This window comes from Malaclemys terrapin, chromosome 13 (assembly GCF_027887155.1).
Source record: "Malaclemys terrapin pileata isolate rMalTer1 chromosome 13, rMalTer1.hap1, whole genome shotgun sequence".
Lineage (NCBI taxonomy): Eukaryota > Metazoa > Chordata > Testudines > Emydidae > Malaclemys > Malaclemys terrapin.
Genome location: NC_071517.1, coordinates 2,014,286 through 2,035,155, shown reverse-complemented (window position 1 = coordinate 2,035,155; position 20,870 = coordinate 2,014,286). Strand labels below are relative to the sequence as shown.

The 20,870-nt window shown below is 44.2% G+C and overlaps 1 protein-coding gene across 4 annotated transcripts in view; it reads right to left on the bottom strand.

Annotated features, from left to right (window-relative positions):
- Window positions 1–20,870, bottom strand: part of RNF213 (ring finger protein 213) — an 85,718-nt gene that overhangs the window by 42,512 nt on the left and 22,336 nt on the right. For 2 of the 4 annotated variants that reach the window (XM_054047502.1, XM_054047503.1), the window contains exons 9-25: window positions 18,569–18,837; window positions 17,334–17,552; window positions 15,789–15,984; window positions 13,959–14,014; window positions 12,534–12,687; window positions 11,675–11,833; window positions 10,518–10,616; window positions 9,006–9,128; window positions 8,354–8,540; window positions 7,255–7,428; window positions 6,874–7,032; window positions 5,951–6,537; window positions 5,282–5,447; window positions 4,129–4,346; window positions 3,422–3,562; window positions 2,638–2,799; window positions 894–2,037 (exon numbers count right to left, since the gene is read on the bottom strand). In XM_054047502.1, coding sequence (XP_053903477.1) covers window positions 894–2,037; window positions 2,638–2,799; window positions 3,422–3,562; window positions 4,129–4,346; window positions 5,282–5,447; window positions 5,951–6,537; window positions 6,874–7,032; window positions 7,255–7,428; window positions 8,354–8,540; window positions 9,006–9,128; window positions 10,518–10,616; window positions 11,675–11,833; window positions 12,534–12,687; window positions 13,959–14,014; window positions 15,789–15,984; window positions 17,334–17,552; window positions 18,569–18,837 — 4,213 coding nt within the window. Of the gene's footprint in view, window positions 1–893; window positions 2,038–2,637; window positions 2,800–3,421; window positions 3,563–4,128; window positions 4,347–5,281; window positions 5,448–5,950; window positions 6,538–6,873; window positions 7,033–7,254; window positions 7,429–8,353; window positions 8,541–9,005; window positions 9,129–10,517; window positions 10,617–10,711; window positions 10,768–11,674; window positions 11,834–12,533; window positions 12,688–13,958; window positions 14,015–15,788; window positions 15,985–17,333; window positions 17,553–18,568; window positions 18,838–20,870 lie in introns of those variants that run through there. The other 2 variants (XM_054047504.1, XM_054047505.1) reach the window with 2 other exon arrangements.

Here is a 20,870-nt window from a genome sequence, read left to right as displayed (position 1 = left end):
GATATAAATTTGTCCACTAGGCTCTGATCACTTCCTCAGAGGAATGCAGGAGTTTTCCATTCTGATCCTAATCGGTTTCTCTCGGGTAGGGCACTGCCAAGGCAGAAGTTCCGGAGGGCGTGTGGAAGTACAGGACCCCTCTGACGAGGCCTAGGTACAAGTCTGAACTGCTTATAGTACATGCAGAAAAGCAAAGCCCACTGGTGCCCTACTGGGAGAGAGGTCAGGACCCAGAAGTCACAAACATACTGGTTTTAAAGCACAAGGTCATAAAAGATTTTAGAATGACAGCGAAAGTCTGAAAGAAAGACCTAAAGAAGAGCTCAGCGTAAGCTTGTCTTGCTCACCCATGGAAATCAGCTCTCCCACCTTGGCTCAGTGACAGCCCCACACAGTCTCTCAGCTGTTGTGTTCTGGATCAGGCTCCAAAACCACACACTCATCCGGATACACACACCACATTTATTTGCCTGACTGCACGTTTTAGTTTCAGCATTTCACATCCACAGCAGACTCTGTGGCCTAGCCCAGGGCTTCTCAACCTTTTTCTTTCTGAGATCCACTTCAACAGGCTATAAAAACTCCATGGCCCACCTGTGCCAAAACTACTGGTTTTCTTCATATAAAAGCCAGGGCTGGCATTAGAGGGTAGCAAGCAGGACAATTGCCTGGGGCGCCCCGTGAAGCTAAGCTGCTCAGGCTTCTGCTTCAGCCCTGAGTGGCAGGGCTCAGGCCCCCAGTCTTCAGCGCCATGCGGTGGGGTCTTGGCTTTCTGCCCTAGTCCCCAGCGAGTCTAAGGCTGGCGCTGCCTGGCGGACCCCCTGAAACCTGCTCGCGGCCCCGCAGGGGGCCCCGGACCCCTGGTTGAGAATTACTGGCCTAGGGCACCTTACCTACTCCGGCTCTTTTGGAGGACACGATCCCAACGCACATGTTGTCGTTGAACACAGAAGCTGCTGACCCGGCTGGCTGCGTGACTCTGTAATGGCTCCTAAGGTACGTCTGGATGTCCCGTAGTGGCTCCTGGGGGATCATGTGCACTTTGTACTGGCTGAAGACGGAAGGGATGTAGCTGTGCTCTCTCTCACAGTCACACAGGATCACGAGGCGGTAGTTGTCCTGGTGGAGCTGTCTGCACAGGCTCCGGAACAGCTTCTCCAGCCTGTAACTGACATCGTAGCTCAGCTCATCTGCATACAGCATGGTGTAAATCTTCTCCCCTTTGCAGCCCGGCGTGAGGCACCGCCGCAGGAAGAGCCCCGCTTGCTCGAAGTCGGTCTCTGGGGTGCACAAGAGCACCTCAGCGTAAGTGGGCAGGGCCTGCCGTGGACTATGCATGTAGATGGCCAGTGCTGAAGCCAGCACGTCAGAGCGAGGGCAGGTGACAAGGTTGGGCCTACCAACGTGCAGGCCTCGTGGGAGAACTCGAGTGACACTTTCCTTCTCCAAATCAGCCAGACTGGCCAGACAGCTACCAAGGGTATCAATATCCCAACAGCCCGGAAGGAACGAGCTCATGCACGCTATGTACGAGTCCCAGACCTGCTGCATCTGTGTTGTCAGGTCTCTCTCGCGGCCCAGCAGCTCCGGCAAGTCAGAAACATTCTTCCTTGATCTGTCAGACACCACGTGCTTGGAGGCCATACGCACATCCTTTCTGGTGCAGTTGTGTTTTATGAATGAGAGCATCATTAAGGCATTCTCGCTGAGCTGTGGCATTCCAAGTTCTCTGCACAGGTAAACCAACTGCTCAGAGGTGTAGTAATTCAGGTAAAAATACTGAGATCGCTTCTCAGACATGAAGCATTTCCATTTCTCTAGGAACTTCTCCATCTCCCTGCAGAGGTCCAGGAGCATCGCCATCATGTCTCCTGTTCCAGAAAGCTCTTGGACAAGTTTCAAACGAAAGTCCATGCTAATGCACACCTCGCTCGTGGGTGAGCAGTACACGTGGGCAATCCAGGATCGGAAGAGCATGTTCCCAGCTGAATAAAGGTCTATAAAGGACAGTGCAAGTCTCTGGACATTAGAAAACACCTGTGTGAGGGACAACAAAAAACAGTGAGAAACAGATTTTACAGGGACTGTTGAGGCTAAGGTGCCTCTTCCCAGCTGTGAAAGGACGCTGCTCTCTCTAATTAAAAGGGAAAGGGACAGAGTCTGGGAGCTAGTGAAAGGTGCCTGGATTGACAGTCCTGGAAACTGAAGGTCCTAATGGGGCTCACAGCTGTCCTGCTGGGATTACCTTTGGGAACCAGAAAGGAATTCAGTCTCCATGGTCCCATTCAAACCTTGACCATTCTGCTGGGACAGCCAACTAGGGGATCAGGTGTTGTGTGGACAGCTATCTGCTACAGGTTGGAATGAGACCAGCCAACTCACTCCACACAGGCTGGAGAACGGGGGATAACACCTCTGGTTCAAACACCAACCTGGTCCACGTTCAAATAGGAAAAACGGAGGAGGAGAAAGGCTTCATATCCCATTATCAATCCCTGAAGCAGTCAGTCCCACCTCTGCAATTTTTAATGTTAATTGACGGTTTAAAAACTGACGTGGTAAGGTTACGGTCTACCCCCCCAGCCCCAGGAGAGCAGGAAACCCCTTGAACATGGAAAGTAGCTATTGAAACCTGACCTCAGAAAATTTCTCCACCTCCATGCCCTGGTCTCCCTTTCCTGACATCAGCATCAGTTTGTTCAGCAGCTCCCGGAGCTCCTCCAGGGAGTATTGTCGCATCTCTTCACTGTCACCATGGCTCTCTGGGAGGCTGAGGAGCAGGACAGTGTCCAGAGAAACCTGCCAGGGAATACGAATAATTAGCGCAGACACATTTTATTTTCATTTTCCCTGGTTTATACAATGCTCATCGACAGCTGTGGAGAGCTTTCCTGTCTTGCCACCTGGAACTAGGAACAGAGAGGGCAGACGAGGCCAACAATAAGCAGAGGTCAGTGCCACACCCTAAAAGAGACTGGACAAGGGGGTGAAAGAGCTACTATTACCTAGGAAACAAAGCGTCAGGTGTTAGAGATCAGCAGCTTAGGACAGTAGCAGAAAACTGTCGCCACAGGGTGGACTCGATAGGAAAAGCCTTTGGGCTCCCCACATGATCTGTCTGCAGTTTCTACTGTCACACAATAACCTTTGCTACATGATGGAATTGAACTGTTGCTGGAAATAGTTTTCTCACAAGAGGTCTCCCTGAACTGGCACCTAAAACAGTTTAAGTGGCATTGGAGACAAGACAAAACCTCTTTCAATACTGTTCCAGAAAGCCGGACTCCTTTTGCAGGATTAGTGCTCTTTGCTAGCACTGTAAAGCTAGCCTGTCAGGATAGATGGCCAGACAGGCGGATGGGGCAAAAAGGCCTTGAACACTGGGACAGTGCACCCCGCAGGCGGGTGAGCGACGTCTCACCTTCTGGCCCTCTGGCGGTGCCCTGATGACATACATTCCTTTGCTGTTGATTGTAGTTGCTAGCGATAAAGAGGACAGTTCCACGGATCCATGGCTCTCTTTCACTGTTTTTAACCATTCCAAGTGTCGAGCAGAATCACGCTACGGGGAGAAGAGGGAAGCTATAATTCAGATTACTCCCATTCATGACTTCACTTTGTCTGCCAGTTCACACAGTGATCCTGAACACTGGCATATCCAACAGAGGTCATGAGGGACAGAATTGCCAGCAAGGGAGGAGAAGGGAGTTGTTGCCAGTCATGGAATGATCCCCCAGGAACATGTAGGGTTCCAGAGCATTTAAAGGTTGACATCCAGGGATACACAATGAACAGATTGTTAAGGGGTCTGACTACATCACACCCCAAAGAATATCAAATCTTATCAACCGCAGCTCCTATGGTAGGTAAGAGCCTGCACTGCTCTAAAGCCTCTTGTTGTACATAGGTACACAGGGATGAATGAGCATACAGCACCAGCAGCTTCGGCTCATGATCACTTTGCTACAGTTGATTAAAATTAGACACGTAACAGGTATTTAAAAGAGCTGCATCTACATCCCCATGTACTGCCCATAGGAATGCCTGTCTGCACATCGATCCCCCAGCCATATTATAAAAGCTGGAGGGTAACCAGATGAACTGAGGAATCGGTACTGCGGGATTTACCAGTTTCTTGGGCAGGTTCTCATCACTTTCCAGGGCTTTCCACAACTTCTTCAAGCACTGCATGAACGCCTCGAACCCCGACTCCCGCTTCAGCTCGTACAGCAGGGAGGAGTAGCCTAGCACAGCATCGTGGAAACAAGCCACGCGATCCACATCCATGTCATTCTCCCCCGCTGAGATGGAGGCCAGGTCCACAAACACCTTCAACTCATTGATATCTTAGGGAAATGGACAACGGGGTTCAACGCTATTTTGTTTAATCTCATTCTGCAACAAGATGCCAGCATGCTTAAGCCATGGAGTCTAAAATCATCCCCTAGAAGCATCTCAGTGCAGACCTCTCCACTTTCTGCTGCAAGCGCTCGCTCCTGACAGCTTCACAGAGTGACCCCTACGCATTACCCACATCCTTGGTCCTTTCTTTTCTAACAGGAGTAAACTGTGGAGGAACAGCAGGGAAGGAAACAGAGCTCTCGACTTATGGGGAGGGAAAGGGTAAGTACCTGGCCTGACCGATAGAGAATTAGTGAGGCCACTCCTGTTATTGTGAAATCAGAGCCTGGTCTTTGTTCTCTCAATTAATAAGCAACCTGCACGAAGTGTATCAGCATTACAATCTCTGATAACTAGCAGTGGTATCAAACAGCAGGTGTCACACAGGGTACCAGCATTCATCAAGCAGCAAAGAGTCCTGTGGCACCTTATAGACTAAAACACGTATTGGAGCATGAGCTTTCGTGGGTGAATACCCACTTCGTCGGATGCATGTAGATGAAGTGGGTATTCACCCACGAAAGCTCATGCTCCAATACGTCTGTTAGTCTATAAGGTGCCACAGGACTCTTTGCTGCTTTTACAGATCCAGACTAACACGGCTACCCCTCTGATACTTGAGCATTCATCAAATCCATCAAATAGTATTGACATGTATTCTATTTTCTGGGGGCCACTGCACAGCACTTTTCAAACCCACATACATAAGAGATGCTCATACCTGTCAGTATGAGATAGGTCAGTTCTACCTCAGTTTAATATGGTTACCAGATGAGTCAGGACCTCCTCAAATCCCAAGAAGATGGCATCACCCCTACATCACTTGTGCCTTTTCCTGCCCAATTCCCAAAAGCAAACAGTAGGAGGACATTTATTTTACCTTCCAGAGCCTCTTTGACCCAGCTGATGAAGTCCTTCCTGAGTGCGAGTTCCTCAAGGCACCTGCGACGGGGCTCTGTGATCCCCTGCAGACATTCCTTAGCACGCATCAGAGCAGGGCTGATGGAGTCCAGTTTTTCTTTCTTAAAGGATTCAAAAGTGTCCGTCTGCAAAGAAAATGGTGCAAATGGATCGAAAAGAATCCACAATTTAATAATGGCCAATATAACTTCCTCCTGGTGGGGGAAATGAAGGAGGAACTCCTCTCCCACACCTGAAACAGAAGCATCAGATACTAATCAGTGTGACAGCTATGGTCTAGTGGATGGAACTCAGGGCTGGGAGTCCACAGACCTGAGTTATTCTGCCACTGAAAGACTGTGCTACTTTGAGCAAGTCATTTCACCTCTGTGCACCTCACCTGCCTGATCTGTACATGGGATAATAATGCTTAGTCACCTTTGTAAAGTGCTTTGAGATCCATGGAAAGCATTATACTATTCATTATTATTATTATTTTAAAGGAGACTGCACAGTGCATGGCCTCAGTAAAGCTGTTCGGAGCCAAACTTTAATCCTGCCAGACAGAGAAAGACTTACAACAGGGTTCAGATTTAGTGTCTTCCTAAGCAGTGTTTGAACAGTGGTTGGTTTAAAGTGAAATACTCACGAAGTTCAACAACATCTGTAGGATTCTGAAGTCACCGGAGAGGTTTAAGCCCTCTTTGACCTTGGCAATCACCTTAGCAGAGTCGAAAGCTAAGTGCAATTCATGGTACTGCTGGATTTGCTGAAGCCGTTGTCCTATCCATTCTGTGTTGTCTACTGGGTCAAGCTTGCACATGATCTGAAGGTCAGTGCTGATCTGCTCATAATGGCTTGTAAAATCCTTGAATATAGTGTCTACCTCAGCAAATGTGAGCTTTCCGGATTTCAGATCATTATACAGTCTTCTATATTCACGGTAACAAGGAGAGAATAAATCATCAAGATCCAATATAGGAATAACCTGCTCTTCTGAATCCTCATCTTCCTCCACCATCATTTGGGCTGCCCGCTCCCAGCAGAGCTGGAAGATGTGACTGTCCTTGTATGTGTGCATTATCTGAGCCACCTTCTTCAACTCTGGGCTTAGGTTGTAATATGTTTCTAGGGTGCCCTCCATGGGAAAGTTCAGCTGTCTCACATCCACAACGTTAGCCAGTTCTTCTGAGTCCAGATTTTCGTGATATTTCTGCTCAACTTCAACAATATCCACTTTAAACAAAGAAAGTCAAACATCAGTTTGCAACTTTTTACCCTATTCTCATATTCCAGCTCTCTTGACCAGACATTGAATGATTCAGTACCACAAAACATCAACCTCTTAGATCCCTAGATGTATCAATCACTTAGTAACATGAAGTATACGAACACTTCTTCTCCTGCTTTCCCTATTGCAAGTTTCTTCACTGACTTTTTTCAGCCTCCTCTCCCCAGTTGTTGCTCGTCTCATTCCCCATTTTTTGTTCAATCCAGTAATTACTGAACAAAATCATCTCTGCTGGAAACCCTCAAAGATCTCACTTCAAAGTGGTCCCCACAAGAACATACCTTTTATAAATGCCTGCACCTTCCTGCACATGTCCAGAAGAGTTCCTATCCACTTTCTCTCTCTCTTTAGAGAGACTATTTCTTCCCTCCTCCACACTAGAACTTTTTCCAGATCATTCTGCTGCCGCTTTTTTTCTTGGGATGAGAGATGCTTATGCTCTGAAATGAAAATTGTCAATAATCACCAAGAAAATCCCATGCTGTGGGGCAGAAGGAGAGTACTCATCTCCTCCAAAAATGATATACTTCAGTAGGTGATGCTGCTGCTGCACATTAGTAATGAAAACATGGAGTTGGGAGCACCATATAAAACACCCTCCAGAATTATCAGAGTAGGCCTAGAGCCCACCCCCCTTTAAACACACAGACATGCACACTTACCTAATTCCCATATGCAAATAAACTGTTTCTTGTGCTTTATAATAAGCTCCAAATGTTTTACTAGGATACGTCCATTCAGGAGGTTTTCAGCAACATTTGTGAACACAGAGTTAGCCACAGCCATTAACTTCTTAGCGGCATCAGTAAGTTGTTCCAGGATCTTCCCACCTGCTCCTATCAGAGAAACAAAGGATTTAAATCCTGAATCTTTCCTCCTCCTTCCTAGTTCTGGGCTTTTGGAGGTAACTATTGCTATATGGAAAAGAAACACTTTATGTCTCTTCATTTCACCATGACCTAACTTTAAAGTCTGTATTCTTGTTGTGTTGCACCAGTACCACCATACTAGTGATATACATCGTTCGCCCTTTTTAAAGAGTAGTCACCCACAAATACCCATGATCTAAACTGAGACATCTTGATACATCCTCCACTGACAGACAGCACAGTGCAAAAATCCAATCCTCATTCCTAGCATGACATCCCCAGGGAGAAACAAGAAAGCCCCACTTGAGTACCTGAAACAACTGTCTTGTGCGTTTCTCATTTACCATAAGGTCTCACATTTTCATCTCCTCCCCAAACCCACTGTTAGAAAACCTAGACTACAGTAGATTTTCCTTTATCCACAGACCCTGTGATTCCCTCTTATAGTACAAATCCTGGACAAGATTGCACTGGGGTTAACATAGAATACTTCCTGGTTACGCATATAGGGTTTTCCTATGAAATTTAGACAGTTGATTAACTTTTGCTCTCCAACATCCAATCTAACTACACCTCTACCTCGATAGAACACTGTCCTCGGAAGCCAAAAAAAAAAAAAAAAATCTCACTGCGTTATAGGTGAAACCGCGTTATATCGAACTTGCTTTGATCCGCCAGAGCGTGCAGCCCCGCCCCCCGGAGCGCTGCTTTACCACGTTATATCCAAATTCGCGTTATATCAGGTCGCGTTATATCGGGGTAGACGTGTATTAAGATTTATTATATCAACTCAATCTCAATCCTCCTTCCATTTGTTACTATGTACCATAGAGGAAAGAGTGGGAACATCTCTTTCACAGTCCTCCAATACAAACTTCACATAAAACTGTACCATTGAAGTTGAAAAGATGCTTGATGTCAGACCACACAAGCAGATGATGCAAAACCTCATCAAGGTCATCCGTAGGTTCCCCACTCTTGCTGCTTGGCCATGATTTCGTGATAACAGCGGACACAAGCTTGCCAAATTTGTCCAGGTTGTAGGAAGAGACCAGATCAAGCAGATTACTCTCAGACTGCTTAAGACACAAAGGGATGGGGGATGCACAAGGATGTGAGTAAACTGGATTTGTTCACCTTACACATTCCAAAGAGGCTGTGTCATTTAGTAGGGTTTCAGGGCCTAACATACAGTTCAGCTGAATCACCTAGGTGCTGGGTGATATTCTGGATATAGGGGATAAAAAGCACCTTCTTTGCTGACTTACGTTCCAAGTATGTTGCCTTTCAAGTGGCTGGCAAAGAGGCTGTGATGGCAAACAGCAGTGAAGGTGTTAAAAGTTTTTCTTCCTTGGTCCCTTTGCACACACTAACCCCTTACATTCCTGATTTCGTCTCAACATTTTGCTTTTCTAACCAATTGTTCAAACATCAATTCAATGTATAATTTTGTTTAGGTCTCAACCAACCCCACTGACAGCTAGCAGGTCATATGTTCAGGAGGTTTGCAGGTGTATCTGTATCTGAGATTTCCACTATATTACCTGGCATGCAGCATTAACTGCTTCTATGGCACAGTTTTCAAAAGATTTGCCAATGGAATGGTCTAGTGTTTCAAATTTGTCGTGGTGATGGCAGTAGGCTGCAATTTGTCGAACTGGTCGTTCCTGTTGGGAAAAAAAACAGAAAATTTCTCACATTGATTGCATGTTTTAAGAATGTGTGCTCTGAAAACATGAAGAGGGAGGGGAATATTTTGAGGCAATAATAATAAATAAAAAAAAAAAAAAAAAACCCACAAGATGAAAAGGTCCATTTTCTGTTATTTATTTGCTCTGCTCCCAATAGGAGTAAACTCAGCCAGCAGCACTGCACTATTTCCTTTTGGCTAGATGTGACATGTAGCGGAGAGGTGTGGCATGAAGAAAGAGAGATAAAGAAGTATTTGGCCGTTTTCACTATATACTGATATTAATTATTAAATCTGTTTCCATCCCTCCAAAGCAGGTTTCTGGGTAAGTATCAGTTCCACATAAAACTCAACAGCTTTAAGTGTTTAGGAGCTTGGGAGAAAAATGCCCCTGTTTTTTTCAGTGAAGCATCCACAAGATTCACAGGCTGAGAACACCAGTGCTGCACTGTGTAAAATTTAAAAATAAAGTTTTTAATTAAACTTGACATTTCTGAAGACTGGCAGGAAGGAGCCTCTTGGTGGAAAAGTAGCATTCAGGACCCCAACAGCACAGGAACAAACAAAAGATTATAATCAAGTTTCAGTTTTGTGGGAAGGTTGGCTGACAAGAAAGAACAGCTTTTGATGTTCAGTAGTCACACAAAATGCTGGCTGTAAATTCTCTGGAATTTTAAAATTAATATTAAACCCAGGAACCAACTCACCCTAACCCACAGAGTCACGCAAGTTGGTCAATAGGTGGGATGGAAATGTCCTTTATAATTAACACTTATTTTTAAACTACTAACCGAAATATTTCTATCCATGAGCTCTCAGAACACCATGCCCAGTAAAGGAAAACTGCAGCCATTACTTCCTGCCTAGCGCAGTGATTTTACCTATTTAGATTGTCAATTTTTCAGAGCAGGGACTGTCTCTTCCTCCCGGTATGTCTCTTTACAGTGCCTAGCACAACAGGGCTCCTATGTGCTACCATTATAAAAATAAAATAATAATAATGGTAGATACAAAAATATTTTACACCTCATTTTGACAGAACCAAATAAAATATTTAACTTGTCCAAATTTTCCAGTTTCCTTTGAACCACTAGCTACTAGCCACTGCTAGAGATGGGACAGCAGAAATATAGAAGAGATCAGAACTACAAAGTTTATGCCCAGTTTCATAGACCCTGTAGAAATGTTGTTTATAATGGAAGTGGTTATAGCCATACGAACAAGCCAATGCAAAGAGCAGGATGTTTTAAGTCCATTTAGGTTCTAGTAGCAATATGCAAGAGTTGGTTCAGTAGGTTCTAGCCATTATCCCTTGAGCTTTAGAAACACGCATGTGTAATGATTGAAATCTCCAGTTTCTTGGTACCTGTTTAATTCTCCCTTCCATGTCTGAAAGTAAAGTTTTCTTCCACTCCTCAGTGAAGCGTTCTTCAGGAAAGCTTATCCTCACAAACTGGTTCCATACCTAAAAAATAAAAATAAGCACAGAGCGCAATTAAAACTAAAAGCAATCCGGGAAAGAAATCAGAGTGATTAGAAAAGATCACTCATCTGCTATACCAGCAATGTCCAATCTGTGGCCCTCCAAGGCAACTCTTAAGAAAATTTATATTTGATTATGAATGGAGTCTATGCTCCCGCAACTGCATCCTACCATTTTTAAACGTAAGGCTCTGAGTCAGTCTTATCACAACACGGACAAGGTAGGGGGCCCTACGTCTCCTGACGCTGCAGGAACAGCTCTGGTGGGAGCCAGGCATGCTCTGAACAGCTGCTGTCCCTTCCCTGTTGTAGCTGAAGCTGACTATTGTCAAGGGCAAAGAATCAGGGAGCTGTAGCTTGTTGCTCTGTTGTTTGTTCAGCTGAAAGGCTGTGGGATGCCCAAGGAGAGCAAGACAGGAGCTTGAATGGTTTTGCAGGAGGCTAGAGAGCACCCAGCGTGGCTGCCCTCTCCCACAGAGCCACTCAGGACAGCCCAGGAGAGGGGAAGAAGAGAAACTGAAAAGCAGCACACAGTTACAACTTCCCAATTCTCTGCCCCAGCTCAGGTTAGAGCAGCGTGGGGAGTTGCTTTAACTTGTGCCAGCTGACAAGTGTTCCCTAGACACCATAAGCCACCTGAGGATAGCCAGAGCACAACACAGTCTAGCTATTCCCTCTCCCTGCCTCAGACACACCTCTTCTGCGGAGAGGCAGGAAGCAGATCACACTGGCTCTGTGACCAGAGAATTCCCCCATGCCAGAGGAATTCCCATCTGGACTAACTGTGAGTAGCTTTTGCTTCCTGGAGCAGCACAGAGTGTACCAAGGCAGAGAAACTGGCCAATGTACTGATTGGTGCCCCTTGACATTTCTGAAAGCATACCTTCAGCCCTCAGGCTGAAAAGTTCGGATGCCACTGCTCTATACCCTCTCAATGATGCAACAGTCGCACCCACCAAGAAGTTGATGTAACTAACCAACGTAATCCAATATGTCATCTAGGGAGGGATGTACCGAAGTGCTACATTCAAGAACACAAACCGTAAGTTCATCAGGAAAACGGAATGTCACAACTGAATCGGTACGTCCTCGCAGTAAATACTGCTTTAACACCTCCCGAAACCAGCTTCTGGTGGCCGCCAGAGCTCTTTGGAACACTTCTATCACTGGAGTCTTCTGCGTGGTTTCGTCTCTTGAGCCCTGTTACACAGGAAAGAAAAAACAACTGTTCTAAGCAGCAGAGCAACATACCACTGATTTAAACATAATGCATTATAGGTCTAAAATAGAACACTTTAAAGCACCACCCCAACAACAAAACCCTGTTGCTTGTGGGGTACAAGAGAGAAGAGGATTGGAAGATCCACATTTGAGAGTGCTCACTGGTCTCCTTCCTTTGTCTGATGGAACTTAGGCAACAGCATGGGATGGGGAGAAAAAGTGAGAAGAAAAATCACACTATGAGACTACCTCTGCAGTGTCCCTAACTAGACTGGGAGAATGAAACCAAGGCTCATAAAGCAACATCTATATAGTGAAGTGATACGGATCACAAGGCAGTTTAGAAAGTGATATTTTAGAGGAAAAAAGCTACAGAAGTATAAAACTAGACCTTAAGTACAGTCGTTTATATTTTAAAAACAAATTATGCAAATGGATGTCAGAAGAATAGTTTTTTAAAAAAACATATTTCTAAAATACTATTCTAAAAAGGTCAGAAGAATCAAAGTAATTACATGATTTTGTGTCATTCTGGAAAGTAGTTTTATTACAGGTTTGTTTTTTTTAAGTAGAGACAACTTACATCAATCAAAATGAGCTTTAGAAAACAATACAAAAATACAGCCACCGTCCCACATCTATTCTAAACAACAAATACTATTATTTATCTAGCACTCACATCCAAAGGTTCTAATCTGGCAATCCTTGAAATGATCTCAGCATTAGTAGCAGGTAACTTGTAATATTTTAAATCTTTTGTTTTCTGGCAAATCATCTGATGAAGTTTTAGGCAGATATGCAAGCAGGATTTCCAAGCGTTCACTTGCAGCTTCCTAATTAAGGAGAATAAAGAAATGAAACAAATTTCTCAGTGTAGTATTTCTGAAGCACAAGGGCATTTCAAATCCTTTCAGGTTATGAAAAGAGAAGGAGAATTAAAAAAAACAACCCCCCAAAATCAAAAGAACCAGGGGGTTTTATGGGCAACTTCTTTACCTATGAAGTTCTATGGGACACAGTTGGCTCCCTCACCCTGCTCAATATCTACATGAAGCCAAAAGAAAAATCATGCAAAGCACTGCCTGAAGTGCCGGCAATATATGACGGATCCTCAGCTCTCCATTCCATTATATAAAACACAAACAGCACAAACTCCCAGTTCTCCAGAGACATCATCACCTGGATACATTTGGGTGAAGCTGAGGTAAATGCTATGAACAACTCACCACCTCCATAATATTTGCCTTCCATCAAGGACTTCTGCCTTCCATTCATCAAGATGGTCCACATTTTAGAGGCCCTTCTGGACTCCTCATTGCTACCAAATTCCCCAAAAGCTATGACAGGTAAGTTACACTCTTACCTAAAGTTAGGACTGGCTGCTGTCTTCAGGCTACCAGACTCTGACTCGACCCACTCGAATTCACACATTGGTGACTTTAAGGATTGATTATTGCAACACTTTATACCTTGGAAAGAAGCTGCTGACCCTGAAAAGCTCCAATCGATTCAGAATGCAGCAGTTGCCTGTCCAGCAACACATAACAGTGAAAGCCCATCACCCTCGTGCTCCACTGTCTGCACTATCTCCCCACTCAATATGGGGTCAAATTCAAGGTTTTTCATCCTAATAATTCAAGCCCTCCACAAGGACCTGCATTGTTCCGCACAATCATGACCGCCCGTGACAGCTTCAGTCATCTAGAACAATTAAACTGACAACCACAAGGGCAAGACTCACAATCCACTTTCTGAGTAACTGACCCACAGCCGGGGAACTTGTGTCCAGCAGAGAGATTAGTACAACCACAAATCTCAACATCTTCCTAATTTCTTCAAATTAACTTTCTAAAAACAAAAAACAAACAAAAACCCAGCCTTCTCCAATCAACAATGGGAGGGAAACAGAGGATCCTTGGAAATATTTGTAACTAGTAAGGCATTCCCATTACTTGGCAATAAATGTAATGCAAATACCCACAGTTAGGTAAGAGAGCTAAACTGTTCCAGATAGAACCTCACACCGCAGGGGAGGCATAGTTCAGTGTCAAAGACAAAAGGGGAATTAGGCGTTAAGAAGAACGTACTGAAGCCTTTCATTTACCTGTGCTGGTTACGATCCAGGACATGCAACAGCGTTTCTAAAAGTTTCTCTACCATCTGGGAAAGCAAGACACAAAAATTAAACCACAGAACTAGCAATTGTCCTAAAATTCGCCCAGACAACTGTAAATGCAGAAAATATAGAGAAAAAGATATAGATTTAAGGGCTTAATTTTATCCAAGTTATCAGGCACAATACATAACATTAAAAATCCTGCTAGGATTTTCAGAAGTCACTAGTGCCTAATTTCAGAAACCTTGAAGGGGCCTGGTTTTCAGAACCTTCTAAGCATCCACCTTCTGCAAACCAGGTCCCTTTAGATTTTTCATGTTCAGCATACAAAAACTGAGCCACCCAAGATTAACCATCACTTCTGAAAATGTTGGCCCCTGACTTTTGAATTACATCCATATGGTAAATCCAATAGGAGGAAGAAGTAGATTCAGTAGTTTTCATTAACCTTTTCAAATGTGTGACAATAAACTTAATCTTTTCCTCTGAATAACATAGCAGGGGCAGGAATGCACCTGAGGCAGTATGGCCTAGAGGTTAGAGCACTGGACTGGGACTGCAGAGACCTGAGTTCTATTGCTGGTTCTGCCCCTGGCCTGCTGGCTGGCCTTGGACAAGTCACTTCATAGAATAGAATCATAGAAATGTAGGGTTGGGAGGGATCTCAAGAAGTCATCGAGTCCAGCCCCCTACACTGTGGCAGGACCAAGAATACCTAGACCATCCCTGACAGGGATCTGTCCAGCTTGGTTTTAAAAGCTTCCAATGATGGGGACTCCACAACCTCCCTTGGGAGCCTATTCCAATGCTCAATTGCCCTTATAGTTAGCAAGTTTTTCCTAATATCTAACCCAAATCTCCCTCGCTGCAGATTAAGCCCAAAACTACTTGTCTTACCTTCAGTGGCCATGGAGAACAATTGAGCACTGTCCTCTTTATAAACAGCCCTTAATATATTGGAAGACCATTATCAGGTTGTTCCTCAATCTTCTTTTCTCAAGGCTAAACACTCTCAGTTTTTTCAACTTTCCTCAAAAGTCAGGTTTTCTAAAGCTTTTATCATTCCCCCCCCCCCCCCCCGTGCCTCAGTTTCCCCACCTGCAAAGTATTCTGAGCTCTACTAATGAAAAGTTGTATATCGGTACTATCCCTAAACTTCTGTAACAATCGTTTTAAAAAATCCTGCCAATTAATACTCACAAATTGCAGCCATATTCTCAGTCATTTTGCAACTCCATAGAAGGTCCAGATTATTACTATTTCTGCGAAGGCTAAATATATTTGCATGAACACTGCATCCTTTACATCTGTAAACATAAGTTTTCTACACTATCTTATCCCACTGTTCTGTTTTATATGAATACAGATGTATTGTAATCAGTATGACATGGAATAAAAATAAACAAACACACACACCAAAAGGTGGATGTCAAATGCAAAAATTACCAAACTTGCAGTGAGCAACATGTAACCATTTGAACTACAGGTCAACATTTTTCAGACAGATTCAGAATAATATATCAAAAATTGATTTGTTCCACACTCTAGCTAGATTCTCAGAACCCAATTCAAATCATAAGGCCTGGAGGGGAAATTCAATACTCTAAGAAAATAATCTTCTCCATGTCCCAGTCCATATAATCCAGAAATGACTCCCAATAAAGAAGTTGGGGCAAATTTTCAAAGATATTTAGGTGCCAAAAGTTGAAAATAGCTGCCTAGTGAGATTTTCAAAAGCTCCTAAGCAGGTTAGGCACCCAACTCTCACTGATACCATTGACTTTACCATTACTTGGTTAAAATAATCAGAAGACAAACCTCCCAACTGCGCCATGTAATGCTGGTGTTCTGCAACCTGTGATAAATTCCTAGAAGACAGTCCAACAGCTCAACAGATAAATCAGTCAAAAATTCTGCCAAGTCCCCCAGAGGCAGCAAACTGATCCACGACCTGACCAGTGTTCTGTCTACTTCCATCAAGTGTTTCTTCCCTTTCATCAGCTGCAGCAGGGCCCTGAACAGAAAAAAAAAAAGGGGGGGGGGGGAAGGGTGGCTGTGAATTATACAGAAGACTGGGACAGCACATGGAAAACTAACAAAAAGAGACATCTCCTTTGGATTCTGGTGCCTTCTGCATTCAAACCTGATGTCAGGGAGAATTAAAAGGACATTCTATTCATACACACACGCACACGCTCTCCAAAAACAGGTACTTTTATATTTGGGCCAGATTCTGTGCTTGGACCCTGGGAAGCTGCTCTAACTTATGACAGCCTTACTGAATGCTTATGGGCTGCTCCATAGCCCAGAACTGCTGGAGCACAGAACGCTCCAGCCATTCCCTACTCCCACTCTTGGAACACCCCTCTGCTGGGAGCTGAAAAAGGACTCCAGCCCTGGGCTGCATACGTCAGACCCATACTGCTCCCGCACCAAGGAATTCCCTTGGGGACCCTTCTGACTCCTTTACGGCGCTAGAGCAATACAAAGGGCCCGAAGGAGGGAGGGGGAGACAGAATCTGGCTACTAGTGGTTTACATAAAAGACATTTTAAACAGCATTTAACTTTTCACACTAGCAGGGAAAGTCTGCTTAGAGCCTGGCTTGACCACTCTGGCACCCAATTTAACAGGGATAGTGCCATGTTTCATCCCCTTGGCAGGATGGAGTGCAGCTCCTCCTGCCCTTCCTTGGAGATTTCACAGCAGCAGCTCCCTCATTACACTATTATGCACTGTAATGCTTTTGCTAGCAGCACTGAAAAGAAAAAAAACGCAGAAAACACACAATTCCAGCGTGCACTGCAGTTACATTCAACATCTTACACGTGTCAAAATGTCAAAAGGACTCATGGCACAGTTTTCTTTCTTTTAAGCTTCTTTATTTAATTAGAACTCATCAAAAAGTATCTGAAATTGTTAAGAATGTACATTTGTGATGCTTGAGTTAAGCACTAAGATAAAGAAATCCTCTGAGAAATTAAGATTTCTATCTAATGGGTTATGTTTCGGTCACATGAGATTTAAAGTAACCTTGACAGAAGAACCTAAGAAAAAAATCAGGATTTCTCCAGACGTGCACTATTACATATCACAGTCACCAAGCTTACAACATTCAGTTCAATGCATGCACGCAATGCAGACACTCTGCCTTCTTCAATATTCCCCATATGGTAAGGTGCACTCATGGACTTTCAGCCTAAAACATTAATAAGAATAAAAGATGTATTCGTATACCCCAAACCACTGGTGGTGATATAGTAAAGCGTTTAGCTAACTGAGCTAAGCAGCCAACAGTTTTAAGCAATGGGGACGTCATCAGTTATAAAGTACTTCAAAAACTAAATAACTCTGGAAAACTCACTTCTTATAAGACTCCTCCTGTTTCTTCCTGAACTCAATGAATGGAAGACCTTCCAGTCCTGCCCAGATCTCTTCAGATTCAAGGTGACTATCCACCATCATGCCTTCATCAAGGTCAAAGGAAGCAGTGAAAAAGTGCAGAACAGGGAGGACACACACCCACTGGTCAACTTCCTCATCAATGCATCTCTGGCACAAGTGGTTCAAGTACTGTTTCATGCTAGAATGGATAAGAGATCATCCATGTTAGGAATGGTTAGTAAGTATGTTTGTCACACAGTTTTGGGCACAAAAGTAAAAATATCGGAGGCGCTGCCTGAGCAAGTACATATTTACACATGACATTTTATTACATCAGCTTGCAACCACCTTCTCAGAAGGGACGTACAAGTGAAGGACTGGAAAGAGACTGTAACCTTGTCTTCACTTCACAAAATCTGCTGATAGGACTATAGTTGTGGAAACTGATGCCTCCTGTCCCGATATTATAATTGAAAAACAGAGGCAAGATTTTACTACACATGTCCATGATCACTATAACTATTTAAAACATCTCATGCAGTAAGTGCCAGCTTGAAGGCACTGGGACAACATGCTCCTTCGAGGGAAATGTCTGAAGACAGTGGTTGAGTATACCATTCTGCAGAAGGCAGTTAAGAAGAAATAAATGAGTCTTTCGACTAACCATCAAAGGACTTTCACAGACAACAAATGCTGAGAAATGGGAAGAGGGAGAAAACAGCTCCGGAGACCTAATCGGATGGTAAAGACTAAACTTCCAAACTATCTTCAGGCCATCTGTAAAATGATTTTAGTCTGTGCCAAATTTCTTCCATTCTGCAACCAAACTCTGGGTGGATTTGGGAGTTGGGCATGCCATTGTGGTTATCAATGCAGATAGCCACTCTATCTCAGATCCTCCCTCTCCAACCTCCTCATGCCCCCAAAGCAATTCCACACACAAAAAAGCCCCATGCTGATTGAGCAGATTTATAAAAACTCTGAGGGAATTAGCAAGCCTATTTTTGTTTTTATTGAAAATACCTCAGCATGACTGTTCTGCATACCTTGCTGACTGATACACACTTCAGTCCCATCCAATCCAGATAAGAAAAGTGCCAGAGGAAAATACAGGCTGCCTCTGGTTAAGAGTATTTTAATAAATTTAGTCATTCCACACATCCACTAAATGCCACACCCTCACCTTACACACCCCGAAACTGATAAAATACCTACCATGAAACCACTGAAAGCACTGCCTTGTTATGATTCATTTCATGGAGTAGGACTTCTGGTGGCTTCTGCTCCAAACACAGGAGGCTGCATACCCGACTCAGGTCCTCTTTGTATGTTGGAAGTGCATAGCGTTCACCCAATAGAACACTGATCAGCCCCAGTCCCAACCGGCTCTTCATTGACACGTCCTTGGGTGGAGCGTTAGCACTGTTGTGATCAAGAAATGGCAGAGCTACTTTTCTCAAGTAGTTCACCAGTAACTCCCTCACCTAAAACAAAGGGGGGGGGGGGGGGGAAAAGGCACATAATACAACTGCATTGATCAACTTTTTTTTTTTTTTTTTATTAAAGGGGTCATTTCTATCTCTTTTCCACTATTCCTCACACAGCTTTCGGAACGATCCAATGGTATCAATGACGATTGGCTTATTGCAGGGCAAAAGTCTATTTATTGCTGCTTATGATGCTAGAAAGGAATGTTTGGATTTTCATCATGCCTGACCATTGTAGATGGATGACGAAGTGACACTGGTTAGATAAAGCCATCTTCCACACCACTAGAACTGAATCTTCCCGAGTCTGTTGCTCCTAACGGCACCACTCAAAGTTTCTATGTCTAAGAACAGAAGAACAGCCATACTGGGTCAGACCAATGGCCCCTCTAGCCCCGTATCCTGTCTTTCAACGTAGCCGGTGCCAGATGCTTCAGAAGGAGTGAACAGAACAGGGCAATTATTGAGTGATCCATCCCGTTTTCCAGTCCACGTTTCTGGCAGCCAGTGGGGAGCCTCTGGGCAGCAGCTCAGCTGGGAGTGGGGAGCTAGGGGCAACTGGGCTCTAACATGGAGCATGGAGCTGTGAAATAGACAGATCAGCTGTTGGCTGTCTTGTCAACACAGACACCGCGTCACCCTAACTGCACCAACATAGGCCCTACACCTCATATGAAGGTGGAATTACATCGGTGCAATAGGGCACTTACATCGGCAAGACAAGGCTGTAGTGGGTACATGGACATAATCAGGTCGATATAAGCTGCCTTATGTCAACCTAACTGTGTAATATAGATCAGGCCTTAGTAACTTTTGCTAGTGCTCTTCAAATTCTTTTTTGGCCTGCTTAATTATATTTTTACACTTGACTTGCCAGAGTTTATGCTCCTTTCTATTTTCCTCAGTAAGATTTGACTTCTAATTTTTAAAGGATGCCTTTTTGTCTCTAAGCTCCTCTTGCACTTTGTTGCTTAGCCATGGTGGCATTTTTTTGGTCCTCTTACTGTTTTTTTCAATTTGGGGGCATGCATATGGTTTAAGCTTCTATTATGGTATTTTAAAAAAAATTCCATGCAGCTTGCAGGCATTTCACTCTTGTAACTGTTCCTTTTAATTTCCATTTAATTAACTTCCTCCTTTTTGTGTAGCTCCCATTTCTAATGTTAAATGCTACTGTGGTGGGTTTCTTTGGTGTCCCCCCCCCAAGGATGTTAAATGTAATTACATTGTGCTCGCTATTACAAGCGGTTCAGTTATAGTTAGATCTTGGACCAAACCCTGTGTACCACTTAGGACTAAATCAAGAATTGCCTCTCCCCTTGAGGGTTCCATAACTAGCTGCTCTAAGAATCAGTCATTAATGGCGTCTAGAAATTTTAGGGAACATAGTCCCAGTCAATATGGAGATATTATAATAAACCCATTATTATTGGGTTTTCTGTTTTTGTAGCCCCTCTAATCTCCCTGAACATTTCACAGTCATTGTCTCCATCCTGGTCAAGTGGTCGCTCGTATATTCCTGTTGCTCTACTCCAGGGGTCAGCAACCTTTCAGAAGTGGTGTGCCAAGTTCACTGTAATTTAAGGTTTCGCGTGCCAGTAATACATTAACGTTTTTAGAAGGTCTCTCTCTAGGTCTATATTATATAAATAATCTATTGTTGTATTTAAAGTAAATAAGGTTTTTAAAATATTTAAGAAGCTTCATTTAAAATAAAATTAAAATGCAGATCTTACCAATTTAGTGTGATCCTTGCCTGGGATCGTTGTCTGGGATTCCAGCCACCAGCCCCGCTCAGCCTGCTGCTGGTCTGGGGTTCCATTCACTCAGCTGGCAGTGGGCTGAGCGGGACCAGTCTGGGGTTCCGTCCGCCAGCTCCTGCCAGCCGGGATCCCGGCTGCCGGACCTCCTCAACCCGCTACCAGCCTGGGGTTCTGCTCACCCAGGCTGGCAGGAGGCTGAGTGGGGCCGGCGGCTGGGACCCCGACTGGCAAGGGGCCGGCACCCCAGACTGGCAGCGGACTGAGCCA